The sequence below is a fragment of the Saccopteryx bilineata genome, chromosome 3 (assembly GCF_036850765.1).
Source record: "Saccopteryx bilineata isolate mSacBil1 chromosome 3, mSacBil1_pri_phased_curated, whole genome shotgun sequence".
Lineage (NCBI taxonomy): Eukaryota > Metazoa > Chordata > Mammalia > Chiroptera > Emballonuridae > Saccopteryx > Saccopteryx bilineata.
Genome location: NC_089492.1, coordinates 172,625,865 through 172,644,168, shown reverse-complemented (window position 1 = coordinate 172,644,168; position 18,304 = coordinate 172,625,865). Strand labels below are relative to the sequence as shown.

Genomic DNA, 18,304 nt, shown 5'->3' with positions numbered 1-18,304 from the left:
CTGTTGTTTATAAGCAATCCAGTCTGAGGTATTAGCCCAAACAGACTAAGACAGTATCCTACTAATTTTAGACTGTTTAATAAACCTTGTGATACTTGGGTCCATTGCAATCTCAAAGTACTTAAACCATCTGTCATAATACTGTGAAAATTAGCTGATATAGGATATGGTTGGCTTTTATAAAGAATCCTGAGAACTCAATCTTCTTGTTAGCATGACCAGCATGATTAATAATTATTGAATTCTTTGATTCTAATAACTCGACCCATAATGATTTACTGTGATCCTAAAGTAAGCTCTTAATTATCTTATTTGTAATGCTAGCATCTACCGTTTGTGACAAATTTTAACAGGAGCTTCTCAAAGGTAGTGGAGATAAAAGGACATAAGACTCTATTAAACAGAGATAAGAAACTTTGACAAATTGTCTTTTTAGATTTTGATATCTCTAAAGAGGAAGTTTTTATTTTTTAAGCAGGACCCATTACACCAAGCACGCATTAGTAAGCTATCACACTAAGAGAAGCTTGCTATGGGATGGATCATTAAGAACCATCGCAGAAACAGATGAACTGGATGTGAGCTTAGCAGTTGCTGTCATAGATGATTCGGCACTTCAGGAGCTTGAGATAGTTGTCAATCTTATGTGAATCTCTGCGTAGGCAGTGCAGCAGGTTATAAAAAGCAAAAAGACGAGAGTCTTCATCAGCTATCTGCAGAGATGGAAGTCCTGACCAGACAGAGTAGATCTCATTTTCTTTGACTCCAGGATGAACCTAATAACCAAAAAGAATGTGGTTTAGTATTATTAGTATTTGCTTACCTTTGTTATTTCAAATTGTTGGATTAAGATTTGTAGAAGAGACATGAATGTAAAACTCTTGAGAAAGAGGTGTGGATTATTGTGCCAGTTACCAGAAATCACTTTATAATTTAAAAACTAGAAGCAGGACTCCACTGTAAGTTTATTCACAGATGTGTGTTTGTATAGGCAAAGCTAGATGGAAAACCAGAAAGTTACTATTTGAATGCAGACATGAGTATGACAGAAATACAATGGAGGAACTGGCCTCTGTTCTGTCACTTGAGGGACTAATCCTTTCCCTAACTCTTATCTTGGATATGTGCTTTGTACTTTTATTTCTTCTGACAGGTCACAATAATTGCACTGATCTTTTCTCTGCTTTGAACAGATTCGATTCTTCATCCAGTATACCTATCAGAGAGACATTAGAAATAGTAAGGATTGCACTTGTTGCTTTAAGATGCAGGTAATCTAATGATGACTTTGACTAAATGCTGAAGTAGTTAGGAGACTTTCACAATTTACCAAAGACAGATAACCTCCAAGTTTTTCTGAGGAGTGGCTACTTTCTTTTGAGGTTTGGGGGTTGGAGGTTCTGGGAAAAGTGCTTATGAGAAAGGGGGTGTTGACAGCAACCCATTGCCATCAGGGTGGGTGGGAGCACAACGATGGTAACAAATGACCACTGAGCAACATGAAAGAGGAGCACATGTCACTTGGCACTCTCTTAGCCTCTCACAGTCCCTGGAGACCTAAGAGGCCATGTAACAACTTGGCAACTAGGGCTGCCAGCTAGTTTGGAGAGCTAGGAGGTACAAATATGGGGTGATTCTAGACTCTGATTGCTAAACTAACTCTCTCCTGCACAGTAAGAATATGTTTGTAAACCTAGGATTCCCATTGGAGTTTAAAGTGTGTGTGTGTTGGCTTTTATTTTTTTTCATTTTTGGTGCTTGACCCCTACAACACAATTTACTGTGCCAGGGACAATGATATGAACAAGAATAAATAAATACATGGTTTAAAAACTAAGAACAAAAAATAAAGTATTATTGTACAAATTAGTGACCTCAGAAAGTTGGCCCACAGTAATGATGAAAATTGCTTGAAAATCTAGATGTTTATTTTGTAGGTCCGAAGGCTAAAATGTGGTTTGTATTTGTGTTGGATATATTATTTTTCTATGAAAATGACCAAATGACACATGATAGCATGTAATTTGTACACAATAAGAAAAACATAAAATTGCTCCTGTTATTATTTCTATAACCGTATATTTTTCTTTAGATAATATATTATTTCTGAGAACTTCAGAAAGCTGTATGGATGTTACTTCACTCAGGATGAAAAGATCCCATCTAAATGGAGATATGTGTGCAAATATTACCTCAATCTAAATATGACAAATTATTTGGGGAGATTAAATGCAAAGTATGAATTTAATTTTTGAAGTCCCCCCAAAACAAGATCTAGGATGACAACTCTCTGTAAATTACAAATAAAGAATATTTTAGAAAAGATACACCGAGAGTGACGTCACGGAAATGGCGCCGTGAGAAGCGCGTCTGACAGCTCTCCCCTAAATCACAACAAATTTATCAACTAGAAACAGAAAAATTTATCCTTGGAGCATTTCGGAGTTCCACACAAACTGAAAGCAAAAGGACTGTTATCACTTGAATCTGAGAGACGAGGGTGTGGAGGAAGCTACCACAGCGACGCTCATTCAAGCCGCCAGGGAGTGCGCCTGCGGTGAGTCAGCCCATATACTTGGGAACCGCAAGCCGCCACGAGCGGCCGACGCGAGCCGCCACCGCGAGCTGCCGCGAGCCCCCGCGAACCGCCACCTCGAGCGGTCGCCACGAGCCGCCGCGCGCGCAGCCGGTCCGGTTGAGCACCGCTGACGTTCCCAGCGGCCCGCACACTGCAAGTGGGGGTCGCCGGCCACCGGTGCCCGGAGCACCCCATTCGCGCACGTGCCTTGGGCATTCCATGCGCCCAGGGCGCCCTGCTGGCCCGCACACCCAGGGGGCTCCATTATCCTGCGCCTGGTGCGGTCCAGCCACCAGCGGCCGGGCGAGCGGGAGAGGCTTGGGAGATTCTCTCCGTGGGTGGGGCACCTCACCCAGCCATTCAAGCTAACAATCAAGCGTTGGGGGAGGGGCGCGCAGGCAGCCTAAAATACCTTCGGAAGCACAGCTGCGACCCAATCACTGAAATTAGCTTAACCCATAAAATCTGCGCACCCTCGGTTCTAATTGATAAGATCTCTCTCAGTTCAGCGATCCAAGACAAGAGGCGTGATATTTTTTAGTGCCTCTCGCTAAAGGGGCGGGGGCAACTCCTGATTGATAGAGCCTCCATATTCAGGGATAAACGCTAACAAGAAGGACTTGGCAGATAATAAGGTCTATACTACACTAGTCGTAAGCAGAGACTAGTGCCTCTTCTTCCCTGCAAAAACAGGCTACAAAGTGTGGAAAGCCTGGGTTGAGAGGTCCAACTAAATGATAGGCGCTGAACAGTCACCTTGACAACAATTGACTCCCACCCCCGCCTGATTACACTGGAGGCCCTGACTCTCAGAGCCTTTCCCAAAGCCTTGCACTGAGTGGGGATAGAGTGGGGATTTCCCAGCTCTTTGAGCCTCTTACTCCCCAGGCAGAAGCAGTTGCAGCCTTATAGCTGGATCACCAGGCTGCTAATTCAGAAAGGGGGGACTAGGAGAGAGAATCCAGGAAAGCAAACTCTCTCATCGTTGGACCCTGCAAACGCCAACAAGCCTTTACTTCCAGCAAGACTAAAGCCAATTATATGACATTGCCATTGAATCCCATCAACTGCAAATCCCTACCTAAGAGTGACACAGGGGCAGAGCCTGGGGTACAGAGTCACCGACTAGGAAGAGGGAGAGAAAAGAAAAAGGAAGAAGTTAACCTCTCAAAATCAAGAAAAACCCACAGACTTTACAACTTGATCCACTAATTTTTTGTTGTTGTTGTTGTTTGTTTCTTCTATCTTTTTACCTTTATTTCCTCCACCTCGGTCCTTCTATTCTCTGCCCATCTTAAGCTTCCCCTTTCTTGAACTACACTACCCATGAGTGTTGCATTTTATTTTTCTTCTTCATCCTCACCCTCCTTTAAGGTTATACTCCAAAACACTTAACTCTCACTCTCTCCTCTTTTGTTTTTTTTTTGTCTTGCTTTATTTTGTTTTTTTCTCCTCCTATTTTATTTCTTCCTTCGTTTTTCTCTTTTTCTTATTTTTTCCTTTCTATTCATTTTTTCTTTTCTCATTTTACTTTCCTCCCATATAATCCTCAATCACGAACAAATTAGTTAATTTGGGACTCAAGGCTTTTTTTTGGCTTTATTTCTCTTTTTTGCTTTTGTTTTTATTTTTTTTTCTCTTGTTTGTTTATTTTTGTGGCATTTTGGGTCCTCCCAACCCAAGGTCTCCATTGTATTTAGTCTTCGCTCCACCTAATACAACAGATTTTTACTTATTATTTTTATTTTTTCTTCTTTATTATTCTTTTTTGGTCCTTTTTTCTGATTCCCTCTTATCCCTCTCATTATATCTCTTAGTTGACCATCACTTACAAGCAAATCATCTTATGCTTGTCTAAGATTTTCTTCCTTTTTTTTTTTTTTTTTTTTTTTTTGCATTTAGTAGGTCCCTACTCCCTTTTTTTGCCCCTTGAACTCTTCACCCCAAATCAGGCCCTCCATTATAGGCACGATATTTCCCTGAGGAGGGGAGAGGAGGGAAAGAGAAGAGAGAAAAAAAGGGGGAAATAATGAATTATTACTGTTTTTTTTTGTGGGTTGTTTACCCTTTTTTTTTTTTTTCTTTTTACTCTTTATTAATTCTAATTAGTGTTATCAATAAGACCACCCTCAGATGCCGATAAGAAAGAGGAAATCGAATATTATGGATACAAAAGAAAGAGAGGTAACACAAATAGATGTGGAAAAATCTATGGAGAAAAGACTTAACATATAGGAAGACTTGGAGCTAAATGACAGAGAATTTAAAATAGAAATCTTAAAAATACTCAGAGATATACAAGAAAACACAGAAAGGCAATATAGGGAGATCAGAAAACAACTCAATGAACACAAAGAATATATTACCAAGGAAATTGAAACTATAAAAACAAATCAAACAGAAATGAAAAACTCAATTCACGAGCTGAAAAACGAGGTAACAAGCTTAGCTAACAGAACAGCCCAGATTGAAGATAGGATTAGTGAAATAGAAGACAAACAACTTGAGGCACAACAGAGAGAAGAAGAAAGAGACTCAAAAATAATAAAAAATGAGAAAGCCCTACAGGAATTGTCTGACTCCATCAGAAAGAATAACATAAGAATAATAGGTATATCAGAGGGAGAAGAGAAAGAAAATGGAATGGAGAATATACTCAAACAAATAATAGACGAGAACTTCCCAAGCCTGTGGAAGGAACTAAAGCCTCAAATTCAAGAAGCAAACAGAACACCAAGTTTTCTTAACCCCAACAAACCCACTCCAAGGCACATCATAATAAAGATGACACAAACCAATGACAAAGAAAAAATTCTCAAGGCAGCCAGAAAAAAGAAGAGTACAACATATAAAGGAAGGCCTATTAGATTACCATCAGATTTCTCAGCAGAAACTCTACAAGCTAGAAGAGAGTGGACCCCAATATTTAAAGCCCTGAAAGAGAGGAACTTTCAGCCAAGAATACTATACCCATCAAAGCTATCCTTCAAGTATGAAGGAGATATAAAAACATTCACAAATACAGAAAAGATGAGAGAATTTATCAACAGAAAGCCCCCACTCCAGGAAATACTAAGGGGGGTTTTCCAACCAGATTCAAAGAACAAAAGAAAACAACACTACAAGTAACAGCTCCACCAAGAACACAATAAAACCAAACTTAAACTGTGACAACAAAGGAAAAAAAGGGGGGAGAGGATGGAGATTAACAGTAGCAAAGGATGATGAAGTGCAGAAATACTTATAAGATAGGGTACTACAATGAATATGGTAGGTACCCTTTTCATTACTTAATGGTAACCACCCTTAAAAAAACCACCACAAAAACACTTGACTTAAAAAAGGTAGCAACAGAGGAAAGAAGTATGGAACACAAACAAACAAAAACAAATGATAGAAAAACAAAAGAGAAGAATCAAACTAGATACAAAACTAACAGAAAGCAATTTATAAAATGGCAGTAGGGAACCCACAAGTGTCAATAATTACACTAAATGGAAATGGATTAAACTTACCAATAAAAAGACACAGAGTAGCAGAATGGATTAAAAAAGAAAATCCAACTATATGCTGCCTACAAGAAACACATCTAAGCAACAAGGATAAAAACAAATTCAAAGTGAAAGGCTGGAAAACAATACTCCAAGCAAACAACACCCAAAAAAAAGCAGGCGTAGCAATACTCATATCTAATAATGCTGACTACAAGACAGAAAAAGTACTCAGAGACAAAAATGGTCATTTCATAATGATTAAGGGGAAGTTGAATCAAGAAGACATAACAATCCTTAATATATATGCACCAAACCAAGGAGCACCAAAATATATAAGACAGCTACTTATTGACCTTAAAACAAAAACTAACAAAAATACAATCATACTTGGAGACCTCAATACACCGCTGACGGCTCTAGATTGGTCATCCAAACAGAGAATCAATAAAGATATAGTGGCCTTAAACGAAATACTAGAACACCTGGATATGATAGACATCTACAGGACACTTCATCCCAAAGTGACAGAGTATACATTTTTCTCTAGTGTACATGGAACATTCTCAAGAATTGACCATATGTTGGGCCACAAAGACAATATCAGCAAATTTAGAAAAATTGAAATTGTACCAAGCATATTTTCTGATCATAAAGCCTTGAAACTAGAATTCAACTGCAAAAAAGAGGGGGAAAAACCCACAAAAATGTGGAAACTAAACAACATACTTCTAAAAAATGAATGGGTCAAAGAAGAAATAAGCGCAGAAATCAAAAGATATATACAGACAAATGAAAATGAAAATACGACATATCAGAATCTCTGGGATGCAGCAAAAGCAGTGATAAGAGGGAAGCTCATATCACTTCAGGCCTATATGAACAAACAAGAGAGAGCCGAAGTAAACCACTTAACTTCACACCTTAAGGAACTAGAAAAAGAAGAACAAAGACAACCCAAAACCAGCCGAAGAAAGGAGATAATAAAAATCAGAGCAGAAATAAATGAAATAGAGAACAGAAAAACTATAGAAAAAATCAATAAAACAAGGAGCTGGTTCTTTGAAAAGATCAACAAAATTGACAAACCCTTGGCAAGACTCACCAAGGAAAAAAGACACAGGACTCAAATAAATAAAATCCAAAATGAAAGAGGAGAGATCACCACAGACATCATAGAAATACAAAGAATTATTGTAGAATACTATGAAAAATTATATGCCACCAAATACAACAATCTAGAAGAAATGGATAAATTCCTAGAACAATACAACCTTCCTAGACTGAGTCATGAAGAAGCAGAAAGCCTAAACAGACCAATCAGCAGGGAGGAAATAGAAAAAACTATTAAAAATCTCCCCAAAAATAAAAGTCCAGGCCCAGACGGTTATACTAGTGAATTCTATCAAACATTCAAAGAAGACTTGGTTCCTATTCTACTCAAAGTCTTCCAAAAATTTGAAGAAGAAGCAATACTTCCAAACACCTTTTATGAGGCCAACATAACCCTCATACCAAAACCTGGCAAGGATGGCACAAAAAAAGAAAACTACAGACCAATATCTCTAATGAATACAGATGCTAAAATACTAAACAAAATACTGGCAAACTGAATACAACAACATATTAAAAAAATAATACATCATGATCAAGTGGGATTCATCCCAGAATCTCAAGGATGGTTCAACATACTCAAAACGGTTAACGTAATACACCATATCAACAAAACAAAGAACAAAAACCACATGATCTTATCAATAGATGCAGAAAAGGCTTTTGATAAAATACAACACAATTTTATGTTTAAGACTCTCAACAAAATGGGTATAAAAGGAAAATATCTCAACATGATAAAGGCCATATATGATAAACCATCAGCCAACATCCTATTAAACGGCATAAAACTGAGGACTTTCTGCCTTAAATCAGGAACAAGACAGGGTTGTCCACTCTCTCCACTCTTATTCAACGTGGTGCTAGAAGTTCTGGCCAGAGCAATCAGACAAGACAAAGAAATAAAAGGCATCCATATCGGAAATGAAGAAGTAAAGCTATCACTTTTTGCTGATGATATGATCCTATACATCGAAAACCCGAAGGACTCCACAAAAAGATTATTAGAAACAATAAACCAATACAGTAAGGTCGCAGGATACAAAATTAACATACAAAAGTCCATAGCCTTTCTATATGCCAACAATGAAATATTAGAAAACGAACTCAAAAAAATAATCCCCTTCACGATTGCAACAAAAAAAATAAAATACCTAGGAATAAACATAACAAAGAACGTAAAGGACCTATATAATGAAAATTACAAAGCATTGTTAAGGGAAATCGAAAAAGATACAATGAGATGGAAAAATATTCCTTGTTCTTGGACAGGAAGAATAAATATAATCAAAATGGCCATATTACCCAAAGCAATATACAAATTTAATGCAATTCCCATCAAAAGCCCTATGAGATTTTTTAAAGAAATGGAACAAAAAATCATCAGATTTATATGGAACTATAAAAAACCCCGAATAGCCAAAACAATCCTAAGGAAAAAGAATGAAGCTGGGGGCATTACAATACCTGACTTTAAACTATATTATAGGGCCACGATAATCAAAACAGCATGGTATTGGCAGAAAAATAGACACTCAGACCAATGGAACAGAATAGAAAGCCCAGAAATAAAACCACATATATATGGTCAAATAATCTTTGATAAAGGGGCCAACAACACACAATAGAGAAAAGAAAGCCTCTTCAACAAATGGTGTTGGGAAAACTGGAAAGCCACATGCAAAAGAATGAAACTCGACTACAGCCTGTCCCCGTGTACTAAAATTAATTCAAAATGGATCAAAGACCCAAATATAAGACCTGAAACAATAAAGTACATAGAAGAAGACATAGGTACTAAAATCATGGACCTGGGTTTTAAAGAACATTTTATGAACTTGACTCCAATGGCAAGAGAAGTGAAGGCAAAGATAAATGAATGGGACTACATCAGAATTAAAAGTTTTTGCTCAGCAAGAGAAACTGATATCAAAATAAACAGACAGCCAACTATATGGGAACTGATATTTTCAAACGACAGCTCAGATAAGGGCCTAATATCCAAAATTTACAAAGAACTCATAAAACTCAACAACAAACAAACAAACAATCCAATAAAAAAATGGGAAGAGGACATGAACAGACACTTCTCCCAGGAAGAGATACAAATGGCCAACAGATATATGAAAAGATGCTCAGCTTCATTAGTTATTAGAGAAATGCAAATCAAAACTACAATGAGATACCACCTCACTCCTGTTAGATTAGCTATTATCAACAAGACGGGTAATAGCAAATGTTGGAGAGGCTGTGGAGAAAAAGGAACCCTCATTCACTGTTGGTGGGACTGTAAAGTAGTACAACCATTATGGAGGAAAGTATGGTGGTTCCTCAAAAAACTGCAAATAGAACTACCTTATGACCCAGCAATCCCTCTACTGGGTATATACCCCAAAACCTCAGAAACATTGATACGTGAAGACACATGTAGCCCCATGTTCATTGCAGCACTGTTCACAGTGGCCAAGACATGGAAACAACCAAAAAGCCCTTCAATAGAAGACTGGATAAAGAAGATGTGGCACATATACACTATGGAATACTACTCAGCCATAAGAAATGATGACATCAGATCATTTACAGCAAAATGGTGGGATCTTGATAACATTATAAGGAGTGAAGTAAGCAAATCAGAAAAAAACAAGAACTACATGATTCCATACATTGGTGGAACATAAAAATGAGACTAAGAGACATGGACAAGAGTGTGGTGGTTACCAAGGGTGGGGGGGGGGGAGGGAGGACATGGGAGGGAGGGAGGGAGAGAGTTAGGGGGAGGGGGAGGGGCACAGAGAACTAGATAGAGGGTGACGGAGGACAATCTGACTTTGGGCGAGGGGTTTGCAACATAATTTGATGACAAAATAACCTAGACATGTTTTCTTTGAATATATGTACCCTGATTTATTAATGTCATCCCATTACCATTAATAAAAATTTATTAAAAGAAATAAATAAAGTTTGAAAAAGTAGACTAGAATCCTGTCTCCACAATAGTAAACATATACTGTATTGTCTACAAAAAAAAAAAAAAAAAAAAAAAAGAAAAGATACACCTGATTCTTTTGCTATCCACTGAAATTTAGTGGTTGTTGTGACAGCATCAACTCCATGACCTCATCTTTTCAGCTTCCTTCCTTCTCTAATAATTATGTCTAGCAGAGCAGGTGGGTGGTATGGGAGGAAAACATTTATCTTGCAGATTCTATAGGACGGTGGGAATTCTAAGATTCACTTACAGTAGAGTGTACCACTACAAATCATACAGCTCTTGTTTTATTGAATAGCAGTGTAAACTATTAAATGCCTAAATGTTTTTCTTACGAAGTGAGGTATTTCAGAACTTATTCTTTTTCACAGAGCTCTCCTCTTTTATTAATGAGAAAAACAAAGAAGTATCATAAGACTGCTCACCTGGCCGACGATCTTCTCCATGCCTTCTAGAAGTTGTTTGTTACGTTCCTCAATCTCAATGGCTCTTGATAGGATGGCGTCTGGGGCTTCGTGCATTCCACGTACTTCAGAGACTAGATGATACAGAGGGTCATTCCAGGAGCGCAGCACTCTGAGGACCAGGTTCAGAAGGTCTTCGTGCTAAGCAACCATTAAAATAATCACATTAAAATGAGCGTAGTGCAATGAGTTACATGTAATTTTGGCTCAGAGAGGCTGACATAAACATCTCTGTGTTATTCCTCTGTGTATGTCAAATTGTTTATAGAGAGTACAAGTTGTAAAAATATAAAATTTAAGCTATTGATTTACAGTTTACTAAAATTTTTAATAATCTGACTTATTTAAATAACTGCTTCTTTTAATGAGAGTTCTAATTTGTAACATGAAAAATTTTCTTTTCCTCCTGAAATTCTACTATTTGCCCACACAGAGAATTCTTTTATATTTGACTGCTTTGCTTGTCCATGGGGAGAAATCAAAGTTTTTTTGGAACCCCATATGTGTCTTTCCTGACTCAGGAAAGGTAGATTCCACCAGTGTCCATGACAAAGAACACAAATCATTTCATTCAAAGATTCATTCATATTAAGGCATCAAATCATTCATTAGTGCATTGAGTTGTGATTTGCAGTTTTGTTTTACAAAATTAGGATAACTAGACAAGGAGATATAGTATTCAGAAATATTCTCTCCTCAATCTATACCAACCCCTGTCCCATGCTGTTCTCAGAACACTGTATTTACTAATGTATTCAGGTGAATAAAATGACAGAAAGCTACCTATCTTTAATAACAGCATTAAAAGAATTTATAAAAGACATTTTATCCACTTATTGACTATTACCAGGATTATTCATAAAACTCCAAAGAGCTGATCATCTCTGATTTAAAGTGTTTGCTTTCTTAATGTCCATAGACGCCTGTCTCTGTGGCGCAATCGCTTAATGTCCATAGACTAGTCTAGTGTTAAAGGAAATGAAGAGTAGAGAAAAATCAAATAGATATTGCAATGGAAACATGTACTGAGGTATGCAGGAAAGGAATGGTGAAGAGGTACAGCTGTCTAATGGGCAACAGCATAGTTTGGCTAGGGGTATTTCTGCCTAACAATAAAGAATGAGGGTTTTGATTTGGATGAAGCCCAACTCAATGTCTACTACCCACATGACTTGCGTAAATTTCTTCAGCTCTTGAAGCCATTGTGTTTTTTTTAAATCTCAGTACATATAATAATAGTACCTTGTCTTACAGCATTTTATGAGAATTAAATACAGTAATGCACATAAAGTGCTCTATAAAGTGTCTGGAAATGTAGTAGCTATCAATAAATTTTAACTCTTTTTTCTCCTCCTTTTACACTTTTTTCCTTTACTTTATTATTATCTTCATCATCATTATAATTATTATTAGTGAGCTTAAGCAAACAGAAATAATGCCAGTACCATTAACAAAGGTCTAAAGGGTGAACACATTGTATTTATGGGGGCTACATAGGTGAAGGTGTTTCTTTTAAATCATGTTAACTGTGGGTATGGCAGGAAATCAAGAGAGACATTGTACTAATAATAAGTCAGAGCTGGGATAAATAACTGAGGCTTGACATTGTTGTCCTCAGAACAGAGGCAATAGTGAGAAGAAAACAATATAGGAACTGTTTTGGGAAGTAAGAAGCACAAAAGAGAGAGTGAAGAATCAAGAAAGGAAGAAAGCAGCAGGTGTCAGAGAAGTTAGAGCATTGGAGGGAGAGCCTTGAATGTCCAGAGGAGATGGCTCAGATGGTGCAGTGGTCAGTAATGTGAAACATTTTTCTTGTAGGACATTGTTTCCTCTCATAAATAAAACTGCATTTGTGTTCCTTACATGTCTTTGAATTTTTCAAAGCTTATGTTTTACACAGGGAAGTCCAATCTAATGCTTTCATATAGTATAATACATGCAGTCCTGGGTCTAAGGCATTGGTTAACATCATGTCTGCTTGGCTAATTTATAGATGATTAATTAATTGATTGCTTACTCTTCCTCCTCCTTGCTCTGTATGTGCAATTACCATTACCTGTTATAGTGCTTCTAATAATCTACAGCATGGTAATACCAGTGCACTGCCTCAGTTGTTTTGGTGATAAATCTGGATAAAAGACTCACATGGATCTTTTGGGCTTGCTCCTTGTCTTCAGGAGTAGAGAGGGAAGAAGTGTGGCAGCTGTTGATGGCCTTGGTAATGAACCCTCTGCCCTGGGCATACCGTTTATCCTGAAAGTAATAGAGCAAATTCAATTAGGGTTGTTTGGACACTGAATCAATGAACCCATTGCCAAAATGTTAACACATTTGATAAATGTATAATTTTTAAAAAATGAGAGCCACATAAAAATCAAAACTAAAGAATTAACAAGGTTTCCCTTTCTCCTACCTTTTCTTTCCATTATCTCTATAAACACATTTTTAATGCAACTTTTCTAAATTTCAAACTCTCCTCTTCTTTGCTATTCCCTTGATTTTATTCTTTCCATACTTTATTATTTAGAAAGCAAACACTAAAAATATTTTAAAGTATGAAATGTTAAATGTCTTTAGTAATTGAACCAAATATGATATAGCATATGTACCTATATTTAAGCCATTTAATTTCTTTTTTATGCGGGTCAAAACAGATATACTCCTTTAACAATATTATGAAATTATAACTTTTCTTTGATTAATCCATACAACTATATCATCTTCATAATAGATGCAGAATACAGGTTGTTGATCATGACAAAGTAATAAGTAAAAAAAACCCCCAAGAAATAGTAAGCAATGGACTAAGAATAAGAACAAAAAAACATGTTTGTGGCAGCATTGTTCACAATAGCGAAGATCTGGAAACAGCCCAAGTGTCCGTCAGAGGACGAGTGGATTAAAAAGCTTTGGTACATATATACTATGGAATACTACTCAGCCATAAGAAATGATGACATCAGATCATTTACAATAACATGGATGGACCTTGATAACATTATACGGAGTGAAATAAGTAAATCAGAAAAAAACCTAAGAACTATATGAATCCATACATAGAAGGGACATAAAAATGAGACTCAGAGACATGAACAAGATTGTGATGGCAACAGGGGTGGGGGTGGGGGGAGGGGGGATGGGGTGAAGAAGGAGAGAGGGGTTGGGGAAAGGGAGGGGCACAAAGAAAACCAGATAGAAGGTGACAGAAGACAATTTAACTTTGGGGGAGTGGTATACAGCACAATCAAATGTCAAAATAATCTAGAGATGTTTTCTCTCAACATATGTACCCTGATTTATCAATGTCACTGCATTAAATTTAATAAAAAAAAGAATAAAAAAAAACTATAGCTAACACAATGAGCGAAAAACTAATAGTTAGTAAACACTGTAGAAATTTAAAGAGATCACTAGGGAGATTTGGAAGACAAAGATGGCCAGTCAAAAATGTAGGATGAGAGAAAATTAGTGTGTATAAAGAACTATATAAGTATACATTTGTCTCAAACATTGAGCCACATTCTTTATGGATACCCTTTGATTTATTGAAGTTCGAATCCACTGTCTGATCTTGGATTGACCTAACAGAGTTAACATACAACTTTCAAAATACCTTCATCATAAAGAGAGTAATTGTTTCCAGTTCTAAATTAATCCTTCTATTATAGTTCTAAAGCTATACACTGGAAATAATTCATAGCATTTTTGAGTTTCAGAAAAGCTAGTTATTATTATCTGTTTATTTTCCTAACAGGCATTCAGCTTAGTTTAACTTTGTCCAACCCACCCAATTCATTGTAACGCAATTCTCATCTGTTAGATATCTGCAATGTACTAAGTAAAGAATGCCTTGGGAGACATGTACCCTACATGCAAAGACAAAAAATAAACATACTTTTTTTTTCTTCAGCCCTACCTAGAAGTGTTTTAAGTCAGGTATCGTTGTCCCCCTCCCAAATCCATACATTGAAGGCTTGACCCCTAATGTGCTGTATTTAGATGTATGGTCTTTATGGAGGTAATTAAGGTTAAATAAAGTCGTAAGGGTGGAGCTCTGATCCAGTAGGATTATTGTCCTTATAAAACGAGACACCGGAGAGTCCTCTGCTTTTGCTCTTATTCTTTTCTTTCTCTCTGTCCCTTCCTTCCCCACCCATCCCCCACCCATGTGAGGAGACTTACTAGATCCTGACCATTCTAGCACCTTGATCTCATAGCCTTCACCTCTGTGAGAAAATAAATGTCTGCTGTTTAAGCTACCCAGTCTCTGGTATTATGTGTGGTGACCCACGCTGACATTAGTATAGATGCTTAAAATTTTTTGGAAATTTAAAAAAAACAAAGTAAATTAAAGGACATTTAACAATCTTATTACACTCTAAAAATCTTTGTGATTTCATGAAACTGTCCCTTTCTTACTCTTCCATATTTCATTTACTGATAATTTCTTTGACTCATAGGTACATTATTTGAAATTGTCTTTGTGACTTTCTTGCTTAAAGTGTGGAATAGTTCAGCCATTCACATGAAGGTTCCTTCTGGGAAGAGGCAAAAAGTGTGAAACTTACAAATTCAGTGAACATTTCTGAGGAGAGGTTATGGATATAGTGCGACAGGACGACGGCGCGGTCAAACAGGTCCCGGAGGGGCACTTCGCAGCTGACGGCCCCGCTGGGACAAACGGGCAGGGAGTCCACACTTCTGCACAGGAGCAGATTTGACACCAGCAGCAGCAGGAGTAAGAGTGGCCCTGCTCAGACAGAAACAGGAGCTGTTCTCAGATGATCTATTCAGCTGAGGTTATCAAAAGTCATCCTGTGGAGGACAGCCTTATCTCTCCACGTCGCCCTCATCATGGTTTGGTACTGCAGTAGCTGCAGTGAGGAAAAATCAACACTTTCTACTATGTAAATTTAGATATATAATTAGATTTGCACAGCTATAGAGTTGAAGAAGTAGGTTTACTCCCTGCATTTGTGTACTGCTCCCAGAAGTGCTTCCACACATTGCAAACATTTGGAGCTTTAATTAATTCTGAGCCAGAGTGTTTAGGTCATTCTTATAAGAGAGTTTAGTGTCTTGGGAATTTCTGCAGACGTTCAGCAGCCTCCTGTCTTGGAGTTTGAAACTTTTTAACACTCTACTGACTAATACTTGCATTTTAGACACTGAAAGAGCAAGGACAGCACAGTAATCTGTTTGTTTCACCTTTATGACTGATAAGAACAAGCACATGCTTGACTGATTGCTCATATTGAATATGAAAAGACTTCTAAGAAAAAAAATGATGCTGTAGCCTAGATTGGCTAACTCACCTTAATAACCCCATGCATCTGCTTGACACTTTGCCAAAAGTTTTAACATTAAAAAAAAATTTGTTTCACCATAGCCTGGTGAACTAGCCTCAACCTTCATTATGATTATCAAATTATAGTGGTGAACAAGAAGGCTTAGTGAGGTTAAGGAATTCTCTCCTAGTCCCATGATTAGCAGGTGGAGGAGGCTGGAAGCCAATACTTTCATCTTTTTACTTCCTCATGTCCCACCCATCATGAACACCTGTGTGCTCTCAGTCTGCATACGTGTTGCAGACCCCACAATCAGTAGCCATGACGTCTCAGTGCTTCCAGAGATCATTTCCGTTACTTGGCTTTTGATTGTGTGATAACAATGGCCCTAGGAAGTTTATTTTATCCACTTTTCGCACACTATATAATATCCCCGCTTTTAAAATCTTTGACAATTATCAGAGATGATTTAGTTATCAATTTGCATTCTCAGCAGACAAATGTGGACCTCTAACATGGCAACAATTTACACTTTCAAAAAGAAAGAAATAAGATGTTAAAGTGTCTTTTCAAATGACTCCAAAAAAGTATTAGATATTAAAATATATTGATCAGAAAACTAAGTTTTAAAGGAAACTTCAATGTGTGTACTTAGATGTATCAGAGCTAAAACTAGGCAAGTGCTAAAGATTTCTATGTGAAAAAATACCTAAACCTAAATACATAAAAATATCTATAAAAATACTTAATATAAAATCTCACTAAACAACTTTTAATTGCAAAATAAAAAATATTAATGTTATAAGATGATTTACATAGCAGACATAATTTTTAAAAACATAATGTTTCCAAAAAAGTTTATTTTCTGTACATTATAGTCATGAAATGTAGCTAGATAGGTATTTTATCTACAGGTATAAATACGGAGTGCTTTTCAGATGGAGAAATTGGAACATGGGTTCTAGGAAATACATAACTGGATATTTTTAACTGACTACTTTGTATTCTGAAGAATTTTCACAGACTAAGATAAGATAAAATTCATAAATGTTTTTGTTCTTCATTTCATAAAATTAATTTTGTGGTTGTATTAATTTCTTTTTCTTGCAAATGTCAACCAAGAAATAAAGGTGATTAATTATTACTAGTCTGTTTCTCCTTTTAAAATGTCCTTTAGTTTAAACTTAATCAACAAAATATTTTAAGAAACAATTCTGCTATCATTGTCTACATTATGGATTCAGAGTTAAAAGTTTCAGCAGGTTGACTTACCTTAACCAAATAATGTAAGAGACCTGGGGACCAAAAAATGTTAGTTTCTGCCTTCTGGAGTCGTGATAAACTGGACCTAAAGACACTATCAATCTTATTCTAGTCCAGGGTTTCTCAACTTTGGCATTTTGAGCTGAATAATTCCTTGTTCTAGGTGCTCTCCTGTGCGTTGTAGTATGTTTAGCAGCATCTCTGTCCTCTACCCACCAGACGCTAGTAACATTTCACCCCACAATTAAGACAAACAAAAGTATCTCCAGACATTAGTGATATGTCTCTGGAAGAAGGATTCCTCCATTTGAGAACCACTATCCTGTTCTATGGTGCCCTTGTACAATGACTTTTTAGAGCAATGATTAGTTTTTTGTAAACCTGAAACTTCTTGCTAAGAGAATATTAGCTAAAACTACAGAGTAGTACCCCTAAAGGCATACTGATGAAGCCAATAACTCAATGAGTTGTTGCACATACCTTTTAGTGACGACCCTTTGTTGTCCATGGTGGTTTCAGGAAACACCTTTCCTAGAGAAGATCTGGTAGTCCTACAGCTTTCTCTTCCCCAGGTATTGGCTTTATAAGTCTTTGACATCTTCATGAATATATTTAATCAGGCATTTCCTTCCCTTTTACCAGTCATCTATTTCTGTCATTGAGATTACCCCCATAATTTCAAACATCAAATGGTATTTTATTTCTTATTCATATTCAGGAAGACATATTGGCCAGAAATGAACATTCTAGGAAAGATTTTGATTAATTTGACCAAAAGGAAATGAGAAAATGAGAAAAATAATGAAGGTGAGATCTGGAAACTAGTTTGGGTTAGAAGACGTGTAAAACTCTAGAAGTCATTTACTTTGAAATTTACCTTTATGTCTCTGCAGTTTCTTGAAAATATCACTTTATTTCATTTAGGTGTCTCATGTATTATCAAGGTATTCTTTTTTCATTCAACCTTGTGGGGTGAAGTCAAAATTTCAAAACTTACACACTAAATACCAAGAATTATAGAATAAAGATTGAGAAAATAGACTTTTTAGTCCCCTTATTATACTGTCATTATGTTTCCCTCATTTCTTCCCTTGCTTTTCCACATTATTTTGTCCTTT

The 18,304-nt window shown here is 36.8% G+C and overlaps 1 protein-coding gene across 2 annotated transcripts; it reads right to left on the bottom strand.

Moving 5' to 3' along the window:
• Nucleotides 1–584: 584 nt before the first annotated feature.
• On the bottom strand, nucleotides 585–17,694 carry PRL (prolactin). Of its 2 annotated transcripts, none has more exons than XM_066264913.1 (5): nucleotides 17,667–17,694; nucleotides 15,204–15,388; nucleotides 12,781–12,888; nucleotides 10,597–10,776; nucleotides 585–776 (listed from the first exon to the last, which is right to left on the bottom strand). In XM_066264913.1, exons 1-5 carry the CDS (start codon nucleotides 17,692–17,694, stop codon nucleotides 585–587), a joined length of 693 nt encoding a protein of 230 aa, XP_066121010.1. The 2 variants fall into 2 exon arrangements, with proteins under 2 accessions (XP_066121010.1, XP_066121011.1); XM_066264914.1 differs by having other exon boundaries at nucleotides 15,204–15,385.
• Between the last annotated feature and the right edge of the window lie 610 nt (nucleotides 17,695–18,304).

Coding starts and splice junctions, on each gene's coding strand:
- PRL (XM_066264913.1), bottom strand. CDS start 17,694: ATGGACAACAAAGGGTCGTCACTAAAAG. Junction 10,777..12,780: donor AGCAAGCCCAAAAGATCCAT/GTGAGTCTTTTA, acceptor ATGGTTGCTTAG/CACGAAGACCTTCTGAACCT. Junction 777..10,596: donor TGGAGAAGATCGTCGGCCAG/GTGAGCAGTCTT, acceptor TTTGGTTATTAG/GTTCATCCTGGAGTCAAAGA.